The 15048-nt window shown below is 36.1% G+C and overlaps 1 protein-coding gene and 1 long non-coding RNA gene across 2 annotated transcripts; both read left to right on the top strand.

Moving 5' to 3' along the window:
• The first annotated feature begins 350 nt into the window (after nucleotides 1-350).
• LOC137824982 (uncharacterized) lies at nucleotides 351-2576 on the top strand. The gene is made up of 3 exons (XR_011083284.1): nucleotides 351-683; nucleotides 877-950; nucleotides 2374-2576. It is a non-coding gene; the product is annotated as an uncharacterized lncRNA (long non-coding RNA).
• An 8713-nt stretch (nucleotides 2577-11289) lies between these two features.
• On the top strand, nucleotides 11290-11940 carry LOC137808087 (uncharacterized). Its single transcript, XM_068609004.1, has one exon. The coding sequence runs from the start codon at nucleotides 11290-11292 to the stop codon at nucleotides 11938-11940; it is 651 nt and encodes a 216-aa protein (XP_068465105.1).
• Nucleotides 11941-15048: the final 3108 nt, after the last annotated feature.

The following is a 15048-nucleotide window of genomic DNA, read 5'->3' as shown; positions in this document are numbered from 1 at the left end:
AGATAATTGAGTAAAAAACTGATTATGATTGCATTTTATTCTTCCATGTTCTAATGTTTTTTTAATAAAGTATGACAGTGATGTAACCAGAGCCAAGATAGAATTAATAACAAGCCATATATTATATTTCTTCTACTTTTCACCTTGGTATAAAAAAATAGAAAAATGATGGTTTAACAACCGCAAATGCGTTGCTCCACCATACAACTACTGACGTGGCAAGGATAATAATATTTTATTTCTGTTGTGAGGCCTAGTAAAAATTTATGAAAAGATAATATTTGAGTGTCCTTGGTCACATTCTAAAATTAGGTTAGAAATTGGGGCTGCACTTATTTCACTTTCTTTTTGAGTTCGTTGCCGTTTTCCCTCTTCCCCCCTTCTTCTTCACATCCTCTTTCACCTTCTCCTCAAGCTTTCTCTTCCAACGTTTGTGGTGGTCGTGGTGGGTATGCCTCTTTTCACGGTGGTTGGTCGTCGTCGCGGGTGTGGCTGTTTTGACGGTGGTTGGTCGTGGCGGTGGATGCACGTGTTTTCACAGTGGTTGGTCATCGTAGTGCGTGCAGCTATTTTGACGGTGGTTGGTTGTGGTGGTGAGTGCGCATGTTTTCAAAGTGGTTGGTTGTGGTGGTGGATGCGGTTGTTTTGACGGTGGTTTGTCGTGGTATGAAGGAACTATTTAGGTGAGTTTTGGTTCTTGTAGGTGAGTTGAAGATTGGGAAGATAACAAAATTATTATTTGTAACATGTTTTCTCCTTTTTTTTTCATATTCTTTTGCCTTAACTTTTGAAATTTTTGGGTTGTCTAATGTTTTATTTCAAATTTATTAGGCTTTGAAGGAAGTGATTTTACATGTTCACTTGTTTATTGTGCAGATGCCAAATATCAGTCCACCAAGAGTGCTATGGGGGCAAAACATGTCAAGGATTTAAATTCTTGGGTTAGCAGAGTATGTGAAACTTCTGATGTTGAGAGAAAGTGTTGCTTTTTCTAGTAAAAGACACTTCACATTAGTATATTTGGAAGTCTGAAAATTTTTATTTGCTTTTGTGTCTATTTTCTGCGATGTTAAATTATTTATGAATGTAGTACACAGTGGATTCAACACTCTTAGTTGCATTTATATGTATTGAACCAACCTTAATTATATTTAAAAAACGTTTTACTTTGGTGGATAATCAATCACAATATCTAATGTTTTGCCATTCTTGTCCATTTTCACATTGTTAATAAACCCTCTTATAACTTTATAACTATAATCCTGATACAAATGCTATAATGGTTATCTAGGAGTCCTAGTGTTATGAATTTGCAATTTGCACCAACCTTGTTTTTTCTTTCATAGTTTTTATCTTTAATGATCAGTGTTGTGATAAAGTGCTAATATGCTTTAACTATATCGGAAACACTTGCTCTTTAGGTGGTTCTTTAAAGCCAACTGATGTTGAAATGTGGGTTCATGTAATATGTGCTTGGTTTGGATTTCAAGTTGTTTTCCAAAACCATGAGGTCGTGGAACCTGCTGTAGGAATTCTTAAAATTTATCCTAATTCATTTGTGAAGGTAAGATGGCTAAATGGTGATCTTGTTTTTATACAGTTGGTTTCAGTTAAATATTGTCTGCAATAATGATTGACTGATTCTAAATTTTATTTGACTAGGAAACCTAAATGAACCCAAATACATTTTGTTGTGTAAATTTAATGATTTATTTATATGCTTATTCTGAAATTGCTTTTAGATGATTTGTCTGTAAAAAGAAATTTCATTCTTCCTAATGACTTTTTGTGAAAAAGTAAATTCCACACCAACAATCCAAAATACACCATATAATCTTCCATCATCATTTTTCATTTTAGTTCTCTAGTTGTTCACGAATATGGTTGTGGTTTTTCTTATGTAATAATACTTTTGCCTTCTTTTCTTTTTTTGCTAGACTATAATAATGAACTCATGTATGGTTCTTATCCTTGAGACTGCAGACTTGTGTGATTTGTAAACAGAGTCGTGGTTCATGTATAACTTGTTACAAGTGTACTACATATTTTCATGTGATGTATGCATCAAGCGTCAGATACATAATGCAAGTAACTTTTTTTCTATTAAATGTAAATCATGATCTACTATGACCTAACTTCTTTTCCTGTATGCAGTTGGAATGAATAGAACAAAATTTTGCTTCAGTCAACTTACCATTTAAGCATCATCTGCATTGATGATGAAACACATTATTTGTTATGACACTAAATATGAAGCACATTAATTGGTTGCATTGTAATATGGTTTTCATAAGATAAATTCTATTGTAGTTATTTTCACATTATCAGCAAGTATATATCTTGATTTTTCATCTTATATAGTATTTTTTGCAGCTTGTGGACAATGAAGACAACAATGATAATATTGCAGACGAATGAAGTTATATATTTTATGTACAAAAGAAAATTTAGACATGACATGATGTGACTTGCACTTTTAAATTTGAGGGCTTGATCACATTCTTGAAGATAATGTTTTTTATTATGTAATTTGAACACCATTGAAATATATTCTTGAAGATAATTTTTTCTATTATGTAATTTGAACACCATTGAAATATATCAAATATGTGACTTATGGATTCAAGAACATGCAAATAAATTCTTGGGTGATAATTGGACTGTGCATAAAATTATGAAGAAGTCACCACATAAAACGACATGGGTCTCCCTTTACCTTCACACAGTACATTTCAAACTCCTCTTACAATATTTAATTACCTTCACACACCACATTTGAAGGTCGTCTTAAAATATTTAATTACCTAACTTCTAATGACCTTCACTTTACTTCCATCTCAACCCTCACAACACCAAAGGAGAAGATGCAAATAATTTCTTGGACTATGCATAAAATTTTAGAGAGGTCACCACATAAAACTGCAAGGGTCACCACTTACCTTAACACACTACATTTGAGGGTAGTCTTAAAATATTTAATTACCTAACCTCCAATGACCTCACTTTATTTCCATCTCAACCCTCACAACACCAAAGAAGAAGATGCAAATAATTTTTTAGACTGTGCATGAAGTTCTGAAAAGGTCACCACATAAAATTGCAGGGGTCAACACTTACTTTCACACACTACATTTCAAAGCTCCTCTTACAATATTTAATTACATAACCTCCAATGACCTCACTTTACTCTCATCTCAACCCTTACAACACCAAAGAAGAACATGCAAATAATTTCTTGGACTGTGCATAAAAGTTCTGAAGAGGGCACCATATAAAACTATAGGGGTCATCACTTACCTTAACACACTACAATAAGTGGTGACCTTTTGTAAGAATAAGTGGTGATCTACTACCAACATTTTGCATAGTGATGTAATTTTAGAATTTTGAAGTTGTGTTGTTCTTGTGTGGTGTGGTGCAGTGTATGAGATGTGTGTAAAGTAACTCCAATGGAGTACACGGAGGTCAAGTTCTATAATACCACTGTTAATGTAGTTATTTAGTTAATGATAGTCACATTAAGTGGTGACCTGTTTAGAGATAAGTAGTGACCTGCTACCAACTTTATGCACAGTGAAGTAATTTTTGAAATTTTGAGTTGTCTTGTTCTTAGGTGGGGTGGTGCAGTGCATAAGTTGTGTGTAAAGTAATCCTAGTGGAGGAAACGAAGGTCAAATTCTATAATATCACGATTAATCTAGTTAGTTAGTCACAGTCACATTAAATGGCGACTTGTGTAAGAATGAGTGGTGACCTGCTATTAAGTTTTTGCACACCTAAGTAAGTTAGAAATTTTTTGCTTTGTTCTTGTGTGGGGTGGTGCATGAGGTGTGTGCAAATTGTAAGGATTGAGAAAAATAGTCTTAGAGTAGAAGTGGTAAAATTAAAATGACACGAGAATATTTTATTTTTAAATTTAAAAGAGCATATAAATAGAAATTCTATTATTCAGGTTTCATTTTAAAAAGAACCACCATCTCTCAAAGTTCTTTTTCCTTTCCAATCCCTTATCTCTAAGATTCTTCAAATATCCGCTAAATTTCAGGTAAGGGAAGCTAGCCTTAATTTGCAATAGAACAGTAGGCTAGAAGATCTGGATGTGAGGGTGACGTGGTCACCAATCTCAAGACAGTATTTTCAGGAAAGAAAATACTGTGTTAAGATTGTTTAGGATGTGCATTGACTAGGGATTCGTCTAGAAGGAGATATCCTGACTCTACTGAGATAATGGAATCATATAGATGAAGTTATTCAGGTGGTGAGAGTCGAAGGAGGTTCATATGAATGGGTAAGTTGTTTGAAAGATAACTAACTTGACTTGTTATATGAGTTAACCCCGTTTTCGCTTAATCCAAATTTTTTCGTGCAAGCTAAAATGGACCCCTTCAGCACTGCCCCGTTTTCATTTAATCCAAATTTTTTTGTGCAAGCTAAAATGGACCCCTTCAGCACTGCTCCGTTTTTTCTTAATCCAAATTTTTTCGTGCAAGCTAAAATCGACCCCTTCAGCACTGCCCCGTTTTCTCTTGATCCAAATTTTTTCGTGCAAGCTAAAATCGACCCCTTCAGCACTGCCCCGTTTTCGCTTGATCCAATTTTTTTCGTGCAAGCTAAAATGTACCCCTTCAACACTGCCCCGTTTTCGCTTGATCCGAATTTTTTCGTGCAAGCTAAAATCAACCTCTTCAGCACTTCCCCGTTTTCGCTTAATCCAATTTTTTTTCATGCAAGCTAAAATCAACCCCTTCAACACTACCCCGTTTTCGCTTAATCCAAATTTTTTCGTGCAAGCTAAAATCGACCCCTTCAGCACTGCCCCATTTTCGCTTAATCCAAATTTTTTCGTGCAAGCTAAATTCGACCCCTTCAGCACTGCCATGTTTTCGCTTAATCCAAATATTTTAGTGTAAGCTAAAATCGACCCATTCAGCACTGCTTTTTTTCGCTTAATCCAAATATTTTCGCGCAAGCTAAAATCGACCCCTTCATCACATAAGATTTTGCACATGCACTTAAAAATTCTTGTAACTCTTTCAATTCTTTCTCCAAATTGTTGATGACAACCTGTTGTTCCTTCGCTTGGCGAAGCATATCAACTACTTTCACCTTCATTTTACCATAGTCCTTTTTTTTTACATGTTGGTTGTAAATCCACGTTGAACTACCTCAAATGCTTGTACAACGAATTCATTTTGTAACTTCATTGGACGCAGATAAGTCCATAATAACCTGTTCATGCACACAAGAAATACCAACATAGTGACAAAAAAAAAACTAAGTATTGTACATTTTAAAAAAATCAATGTATTCTACACCACATTTTGTTGCAGTCCAGATGCAATTTCAATGTTACCCAACCTAACATCCATCCAATGTGTGATACGAGGATATCTATTTCCAATCCTTGGAACTTGACACTTGTAAGAGAACAAATGTTCAAGAGCCCATATCTACACAATTCATGTCAAATTAATGCCACTAACCAGAAAATGTATGGGAAGTCATTACACATACGAAGTAAACATTTTAAATTACATGCATCAAGTACACACAACCACGAACATGGATATATGTAGCATTAGTTTTCCTCCTCATACACATTGAAGCTGAACACAAACTCTGAACCAAAAAGTCATAAACTAAACCTCCACAATTATTGTTGGGTTTGTGCAGGAAGTGTAACGTGGGTCACCACATACTCCTACTAAGGTCACCACATACTACAACCCTCTAAGTTGACTGAATTATTGTTCACTTGGCACTGCCTTGCACTCATGCCCTCTAAAGACCTGATCTAACACACTTTCTCCCCACATCATGCCCATCTCAACAAACATCAACACTCACTTCATATTTCCATAAAAAGTTTCATTGCATTTGTGCAGGAAGTGTAAAGTGGGTCACCACATGCTGCAACCCTCTAAATTCATTGAACAATGTCGTTACTTCACATGGTCCTACTTTGATGGCTTATAAGAATCTGATTTAACCCACTTTCTCCCCACCTCCTGCCCCTCCCCAACTAGCATCAACCCTAACACTAACACAAACACTAACACTCTCCTTTTACCTTTCTTATCCATGTCAACATTACAGAATTTACTTAAAAATTTTGGTACCTCATCAACCTAACATTCTAAACAAACAATTTGCATTATTTATACACCAAGACACATATTTCCAAGAACAATATTTTCCACAAAAAATGAAGTCATACTCAAGAAAAATGGGTCCCGATTTTTGGACAACTCTAAATAAGTTGCTCCACCAATCCCTTTTCTTTGTGTATCCTAACATGCTACTATGAAATAAAATACTACAATATTAGTCAAATACAGACCCACAAAGTAAACCCAACGTGAAATATGAATATACATTTATCTTAACAGTGTGTGCAAAAAATTAGCTTTGGGTCACCACGAAACAAATAACACGAATGACCTAACAACAAAAATCACACAAGATTAATGTTAGCCTAAACCCTAAACAAATGAAAAAAAATGTATTACCTTTGAAAAGAGGATGTCAAAGAGGAAAACACCACCCAACCAGCGTGAAAACAGGATGTCAAAAATGAGACCTCCACCCAACCACCGTAAAAGGAGGATGTCGAAGATGACACCGCCACCAAACCACCCTGAAAACATATGCACCAGGACGACGACGAATGCCGCTGCAAAAAAATGTTGTAGAGAATTTGGAAGAAATACCTTGCAGAGAACTGGAAGAGGATGTGGAGGACAAGCAAAAACGTAAATTCAGCCCCAATTTCTCTTTCTTAAAACCTAATTTCACATTCTGAAGCACCAAATACTAAATGTTCAACTTTTAAGTGGACCCCATAACCCAAATAAAATAATATTTTTTGTGCCACGTTGGCAGTTGTATGGTGGAGCAACTCATTTAGAGTTGTCCAAAAATCGGGACCCAAAAAAATACAATTGGGTCTTTTCTTTTTTATGAAACTTTCTGTAAAACAAGTAAGCAAAACTACATAGTGCATACTACATCGCGATAATTCTTTTACAACAATTTTTTTATCAAAAAAAAAATTAAAAAAATATGAAAATGTTTCAATCTTATTACAAAAGTTATGATTTATGCATAACCCAAAAAACAACACCAATCCGACATTAAACTGTATTTGCCCCATACAACATATTCTACTGGTTCTACAGAACCTGTGAAGGAAACCAACAAAAAACTGAGCCATTATGACACTCAAACAAGAGCATCACACCAGCTAAAGGCAAATACTTTGGTAGAACTTATATTCCAAAATTTATGATTTCCAGTATATATCCTGACCCTGTATTATGATCCAGATTTGCAGCAATGACCAGTTAACAAGCTTATCCAATTGGTGACAAAATAATTGTTCAAAGTCATGCTTGTTTGAAAACAAAGTAGTTCAAGATTCATAGAACAATGTCTCGTCTAAGAGCCAAGCTTGTTTGAAAACAACTAACAAAGCAACTGTTGATAAGTGGAATTAAAAAAATAAAAGTTCCACACATTTTCTAATGTTCATAATTTTTCTTCATATGTAGAGGTTCACTCAATTGAAGTTAGCAAGGTTATTAAGAAGTCTTGTTGTCATTGTAGTCATTGCAGGGTAAGGATAGATAAGAAGATAAAGAGTTTTGTTATATGTATTTGTTTTTTCTTATCAGAAAAAACAAATGAATAAATAGGAGGTATTTCAAGGATACCTCAACCCATATACAAAAGACCTACCTCACATACAAAAACAGATACCTATGCTCAAGAAGAAAGCTTCCTAGAAAAATTAACAGTCATCATACATACTATTGGCTCCAAACACCAATCTGAAAAGGAAAAACAAACGTCTCGTGCTTTGGACACAACCCATGACCAAGCCTTCAGCTGCGACAGAGTAAAGATTTCAAAAGGATCAATCCTGCCGCTTTTGAAAACCCTTTTGTTCCTATGTTTCCACAATTCCCCTACCATTGGTATCCACATACCCCCCAAACTTGATTTACACTTTCCTTGATCCTGCTCATCCTAAAACTTATTAAGAAGTGATATTTTGGCTCCCTATGATCTACCGAAGCCATTCACACCCACTCATAACACTTACCACACAAGCCAGACAACAATACACGTACAAAAGAGGTGAGACGTAGTTTCCTCCTCCTCCCCGCACAGACCGCATATATTGGTGGTCATACCTATCCCCCTCCTTACTAGATTTGCTTTAGACGCTATCTTGTCTTCGAAAACCCTCAACACTGTAAGATGTGTAAATGATTAGACCATTAACCTCCAGAAACCCACAAACAAATCCCTCTCCGCCCCCTGAATGACATCCCTAAGAATTTTGTAAGCATATTTAACCGTGAACACAACTGTCTCCCCGTCTTCCACACCCAAGAATCTCCTTATCCATCCTTACCCTCTGATCCCCAGGAAATTGCATCAGCTGATGTTCCTGATTTCGTTCCCATTCAAACAAGTTTCTTCTCCATTCAATCTTCCATGTCCACCCTGAAATTTCTGACCTCTCCCTTGCCTGCCATACAGAATAGTCCTTGAGAGAACAAATGGTATATAGTCTCGAAAATAAGTCCTTTAAAGCCGTAGTACCCGCCCATCTATCTTTCCAAAACCTGATCTCCCTCCCATTCCCTACCTCCCAAGAAAAGTTAGCCTAGAACTTGTCTTTCCAGCCGTTGAGTGACCAAACCTCCTTCAAGTCCCTCCACCAAAGAGAATTTGTGCATCTCTTTCTTTGACTCCGTAGATCCCTCCAACCTCCATATTTGGAATCCAACACTTCTTTCCACAAACCCTGTTTTTCATAACCTAAGCGCCAAATCCTTTTTCCTAACAAAGCGATATTAAACTGCCTTATATCGATCATTCCGAGGCCCCCCGCTTCTTTTGGCTCGTATACCTTTTCCCATGAGACCCACGCTATTTCCTACCAACCGAGCCCTATCCCCACAAAAAGTTCCTCTGCAACTTAACTATTTCCTTACTCACCAAAACCGACATTTTGTACAGAGATAAGTAGAACAGGGGAAGAGCGGATAACACCGACTTAATCAAACAAAGTTTCCCAGCCATAGAAATAAACTTGCCTTTCCATTTGCTTAATCTTTTCCGCACTCTTTCCACCACCTCTTCCCAAAACTTTTGTGACATCCACCTACAAGCATACCCAGATATTTAAACGGAGTGTTCACCGTAACACAATTCAAAACTGCCGCAAAGTGTTGTAGCAAAAGGTGGTTGCATCCAACCCCTTCAACACTACTCTTCTAGAAGTTGACCTTTAACCCTGACGCTAATTCAAAGCATTTGAGAATAACCTTGATAACAAACACGATTTGAGCTCTCGCTTTGCAACAAAAAAACAACAACGTATCATCCGCATACTGAAGCATATTAACCTTTATGAATCTGCCTCCGATCACCACACTTTCTAATAAATCCTTCTCGACCACCTTCCTTACTACCTTTGCTAAACCTTTTACTGTTGGAGATGGATGAAGCTTATCTCAACCTTGCATTGGTGTGTTTGATGTAGTCTTTAGCAAGTTTTCTTTGAAGGTTGCTATGTGTCTTAGATGATTCTGTATTTTAGGCTTGTGTGTATTCAAGGTTGCCTTTTGCTGCATGACCCATCCTAGATGCCAAATCAAGGTAGTAAGATCAAGTTCATGATGTGGTTAAATGGTTTTGGAAAAGCTTTTTAAAGTTTTCTTAAAAGGTTTGATTCAGTACAAAAATAAATTTGTTTTCTGGAGAAACAATAGGTTTATTTCTGCTCTGTTAAAAGGCTTTTTGAAATTCTGTTAGGGCACCAAAGGTAAAGCTCAGTCTGTTATTTCAGTTAAGTTGAGCTGGCAGTTTTGTTAACATTTAACCTGTTGTTTTTAAAATCAATCTGTTGTTCTTATAACTGCTCTGAAACTGTTTTTTGAAAAGTGGTTAGAAAATGTTCTCTATAAAATAAAATGCCCTTCTCACGTGAAGGGATGCTGAACAATCACAGTTTTGACAGAGAAACAACTTTTCGTCTGTGAAAAAGAGAATTGAAAAGGTTTTTGCAAAGGTTTTTCAGAAGAGAAATACATGTGAGCTTGTTCTTGAAGAACCTTGTGCTGGTTGAAGGTGTTGATACTGTCTTGGAGCAAATAGAACAACTGGTTTATGTTCTTGCAACACAATTTCAGGTGTAATCTTTCCCTTATTCATTCTTGTAATAGGTATAAGTGTTAGTCCCTATAGATAGGGTTTCTTGGAGTGCAAGGTATGCTGGAATAGTGTTTTTTCAACAGTGTTTGTTGAAGTTCTTGAAGGGTTCAAGAGCTGCTGTGTATGCTGTAATTGTTTGTATCTGTTTTAGTGGATTCCACCTTGCAGTAAAGTGAACTGGACGTAGCTCTTGATGAGTGAACCAGTATAAAAACTCTCTTGTGTTTCTCTTCTCATCCCTGCACTTGTTTCTGTTTTTTGCTTAATTCTGTCAAGAACGAAATCTGTTCATTTGAAATCAAATCTGTTAATTCTGGATTTAATAAAACCTGTTCTTCTTAATCTGGAAAAATTCTCTAATCATAAACAAAGCTTCTGAATATAAGTTTGTAATTGAATTAAGAACCAACAGGGTTCTTCATAAATATCATGTAAAAGATTCATTGTCTATAAAGCTTTGTGTTGAATAAATTGGATTGTTCTTTTGGCATAGTGTGTGTTTTTCAATTCTGTTAAAAGTGAACCAATCTGATTTAGCTATTTTTCACTATCTGATCTTAATCTCAATCTGGTGCAGTTCTGTTTGTGTTAGACTGTTTTGTAAAAATCAATCTGTTCATTCTAAAATCAATCTGTTCTTTTACCCCTGATATACTGAAAACAGTTTGTGGTTGCGAAAATTTTATATGTTCAATTCACCCCTCCCCTCTTGAACTTATACATTAATAGACCCAACAATTGGTATCAGAGCTAGGGCTTGTATTTTGCTCAAGTGTATGCATGATGTCTGAGTTTAAAATGCCTTTTGCTGAAGGTGTGTCTATTAATAGACCTCCTATGTTTGGTGGTGTTAACTATGCTTTCTGGAAAATTAGGATGAAAATTTTTATGGAGTCTATTGATATGGGTATTTGGGATGCAGTGGTCAGTGGACCTTTTATACCTATACAGGTTGTCAAAGAAGAAAATGTGTAGAAGCCTTGGTCTGAATAGAGTGAAACTGAAAGGAAGAAGGCTCAATATGACTCCTTAGCCAAGAACATCATCACCTTTGCACTGAATATGGATGAATTCTTTAGAGTGTCCCAATGCAGCTCAACTAAAGAGATGTGGGAAGTACTGGAGGTAACCCATGAGGGCACAGATGATGTGAAACGTTCGAGGAAGCATTCACTCATTCAAGAATATGAGTTGTTTAGGATGCAATCAGAAGAAAGCATTGCAGATGTGCAAAAACAGTTTACACATATTGTGAATCATCTCACTGGTCTTGGTAAGGTCTTTGACAAGGAAGAGTTCAACATAAAGGTGCTGAAATGCCTTGATAGGAGCTGGCAGCCTAAGGTAACAACAATCTCTGAATCCAGAGATTTATCCAAGATGTCTACTGCAGCACTCTTTGGAAAATTGATTGAACATGAGTTAGAACTCAAAAGATTGAAAGAACAAGAAACAGTGGAGAAAAGAGCCAAAGGAATTGCCTTAAAGACTACCATGGAACATGATACAAGTGAGGAAGAAAAGAATTCTGAACATGATGAGACCTTGAGTCTGCTCACCAGAAAATTCAGCAGGTTTCTGAAAAGAAAGAACCGAGATAGAACTCAACAAAGAAAGAGGTATTCTAAATCCAATTACTCAAATTCTTCTAGTTATACTTGTTTTGGTTGTGGCAAACCAGGTCATATAAAGGTTGATTGCCCAAACAATTAAAACAAAGAAAAATCAGCAAGCAAGAAGAGTGAAAGAGGCAAAGGAAAGAGAGCTTATATCTCTTGGGAAGAGAATGATGTATCCTCAACAAGTGACTCTTCAACTGGAAGTGAAGAAGCAAATTTGTGCTTCATGGTGAATGATGAAGGATCAGCATCTGATTCAGTAAGTGACTATTCAACTAATTCTGAAAATTATGATCAGCTGTTAATTGCCTTTAAGGAAACACATGATGAAGCAAACAGATTAGCTGTCATTTGCAACAAATTGAATAGAGTAAACAGGGTACTTGAACCTAAGGTCAAAGCTCTTGAGGAAGAACTGCACAAAGCTAAAACCGAATTGGTTAGCCTTGAATTAACATGTTTGCATGCATCAATAAAAACCTGTGATAATTGTAAGAAGCTGGAAAAACAGATTGAATATTTGTTAAAAACACTCTCAAATTTCACCAAAGGAAGAGAAAATCTTGAAACTTTATTAGGTTCACAGAATGCTATTTTTAATAAAAATGGTCTAAGATATAATTCTGGAATGAAAAACAATGTGAAAAAGTTGTCCAGTTTTTTTGTTCCTTCCAAAATAGGTTTTTCTTCTTTTAGCAGTTCAAATACTATGCATACTGCATCTTGCTTTTACTGTATGAAAAATTGACATATCTCTAGAACATGTAAAGTTAGAAGGTACCTTGTTCCCAAAGGGTTAGCCAAATGGCTTCCTAAGGAAGGGTATTAATCATGTTGGACCCTAAACTAGAAAGGGGTACCATATGTGTTAAATCTGTTTTGTCTTACAGAAAAACAGCAAGAAAAATCAGTGGTACTTGGATAGCGGGTGCTCAAAGCACATGACTGGTGATGTTACTCAATTCACAAATCTGAAACTTAAAGCTGAAGGACACGTCACATATGGAGATAATAATAGAGGAAGAATTCTTGGAAGAGGAAATGTTGGTACTGCAGAGTCAACCACAATTGAGAATGTCCTATACGTGGAGGGACTAAAGCATAGTCTCCTAAGCATTAGCCAACTGTGTGACAAGGGCTACAAGGTCAATTTTGAAACCAACACATGTACAATCTCAAATGAAATTTCTGGTAAGGTGCTTTTCACAGGAAAAAGGGTAAACAACATCTATCTCTTAGATATTATGAATAGTTGTTCTGAAAATGAGTGTTTGTTGTCTAAAAGTGATGAGTCCTGGTTGTGGCATAGGAGGCTAGCTCATATCCATACAAATCATTTGAATAAGCTGAAGTCTAAGGAACTTATTTCTGGTTTACCAAATATAATGTTTCAAAATAACAGATTGTGTGATGCTTGTGTAAAAGGTAAACAGATAAACACCTCATTTAAATCTAAAGATGTGGTTTCTACAAATAAAGCTTTGGATGTTTTACATATGGACTTGTTTGGACCATTTAGGACTGCTAGGTTAGCTGGAAATTACTATGCTTTGGTGATTGTTGATGACTTCTCAAGATATACATGGACTCTGTTTCTTGCTTCTAAAAATGATGCATATAAAGCCTTTAAGAAACTAGCTAAGGTTCTGCATAATGAAAATGAAAATAGAATAAAACAGATTCATAGTGATCATGGGAGAGAGTTTCAAAATGCAAAATTTGATAGGTATTGTGAAAAACATGGGATCACACATAGCTATTCTGCTCCTAGGACACCTCAACAAAATGGTGTAGTTGAAAGGAAGAATAGGTCATTAGAGGAGTTAGCTAAAACCATGTTAAATGAATCTGGTTTACCTAAATATTTTTGGGCTGATGCAGTATACACTGCTTCTTATGTGCTTAACGGAACCTTGATTAGACCAATTCTTAAGAAAACTCCCTATGAATTGTATAAAGGTAGGAAGCCTAGCATTAGTCATCTTAGGGTTTTTGGCTGCAAATGCTTTGTTCTAAATAATGGTAAAGACAATCTGGGGAAATTTGATTCTAAATCAGATGAAGGAATACATATTGGTTATGCTATAAATGGACATGCTTATAGAGTCTATAATAAAAGATTGCTTGCAGTAGAAGAATCTATACATGTTGTATTTGATGAAACAGATTGTTCTATGCCTAAATCTGTTCTGGATGAACCTGGTATGGATGATTTAAGAACCATTCTGCAAAAGAATCAATCTAGTGAGCTTGATGCAACTAATCCAAATACTGTCAAAGAATCTACTGTGAATGCAGGACTGCCTAAAGAATGGAAAACTCCAAGGGATCTCACACTTGACAATGAATTGGTAAAATTGAGAAAGGAGTCTCAACAAGGAATTCACTTAATAATTTATGTAGAACAGTGGCCTTTGTTTCACAAATTGAGCCTAAAAGTCTGGAAGAAGCACTACAAGACAGCAAGTGGATAACAACAAGAACTGAACCAGTTTGAATACAATGAAGTGTGGACCTTGGTTCCAAGAAGACATGAGATGAATATCATAGGAACCAAATGGGTGTACATGAACAAGATGGATGAACATGGGGCTATCACTAGAAATAAAGCAAGGTTGGTTGCTAAAGGCTATAACCAAGAAGAGGGAATAGATTTTGGTGAAACCTATGCACCAGTAGCACGTCTTGAAGCTGTCAGGTTACTCTTGGCATTTTCCAGCATACAAGGTTTCAAGCTGTTTCAAATGGATGTCAAGAGTGCATTCTTAAATGGTTACATTAATGAAGAGGTGTTTGTATCTCAGCCTCTAGGGTTCGAAGATCATAAAAATCCAGAGCATGTGTACATGCTCAAGAAGGCTTTATATGGATTGAAGTAGGCACCTAGGCAATGGTATGAGAGGCTAAGTGAGTTTCTGCTCTCTCAAGGATATAACCGTGGCAATTCTGATAAAACTATGTTCATAAAGAAGAAAAGAGAAGACATTATACTTGTGCAAGTCTATGTGGATGATATTATCTTTGGATCCACAAATGAAGAGATGTGTGAAGACTTTGTGAAAACCATGAAGAGTGAGTTTGAGATGTCAATGTTAGGGGAAATGAATTTCTTCCTTGGACTACAAGTGAAACAACTCAAGGATGGAATTTTCATAAGTCAAGAAAAGTACTGCAAGGAGCTGCTTAAGAGGTTTGATATGGA

This window comes from Phaseolus vulgaris, chromosome 11 (genome assembly GCF_000499845.2).
Source record: "Phaseolus vulgaris cultivar G19833 chromosome 11, P. vulgaris v2.0, whole genome shotgun sequence".
Lineage (NCBI taxonomy): Eukaryota > Viridiplantae > Streptophyta > Magnoliopsida > Fabales > Fabaceae > Phaseolus > Phaseolus vulgaris.
The sequence above is the reverse complement of the archived record's forward strand: the minus strand, read 5'-3'. Positions and strand labels throughout refer to the sequence as shown.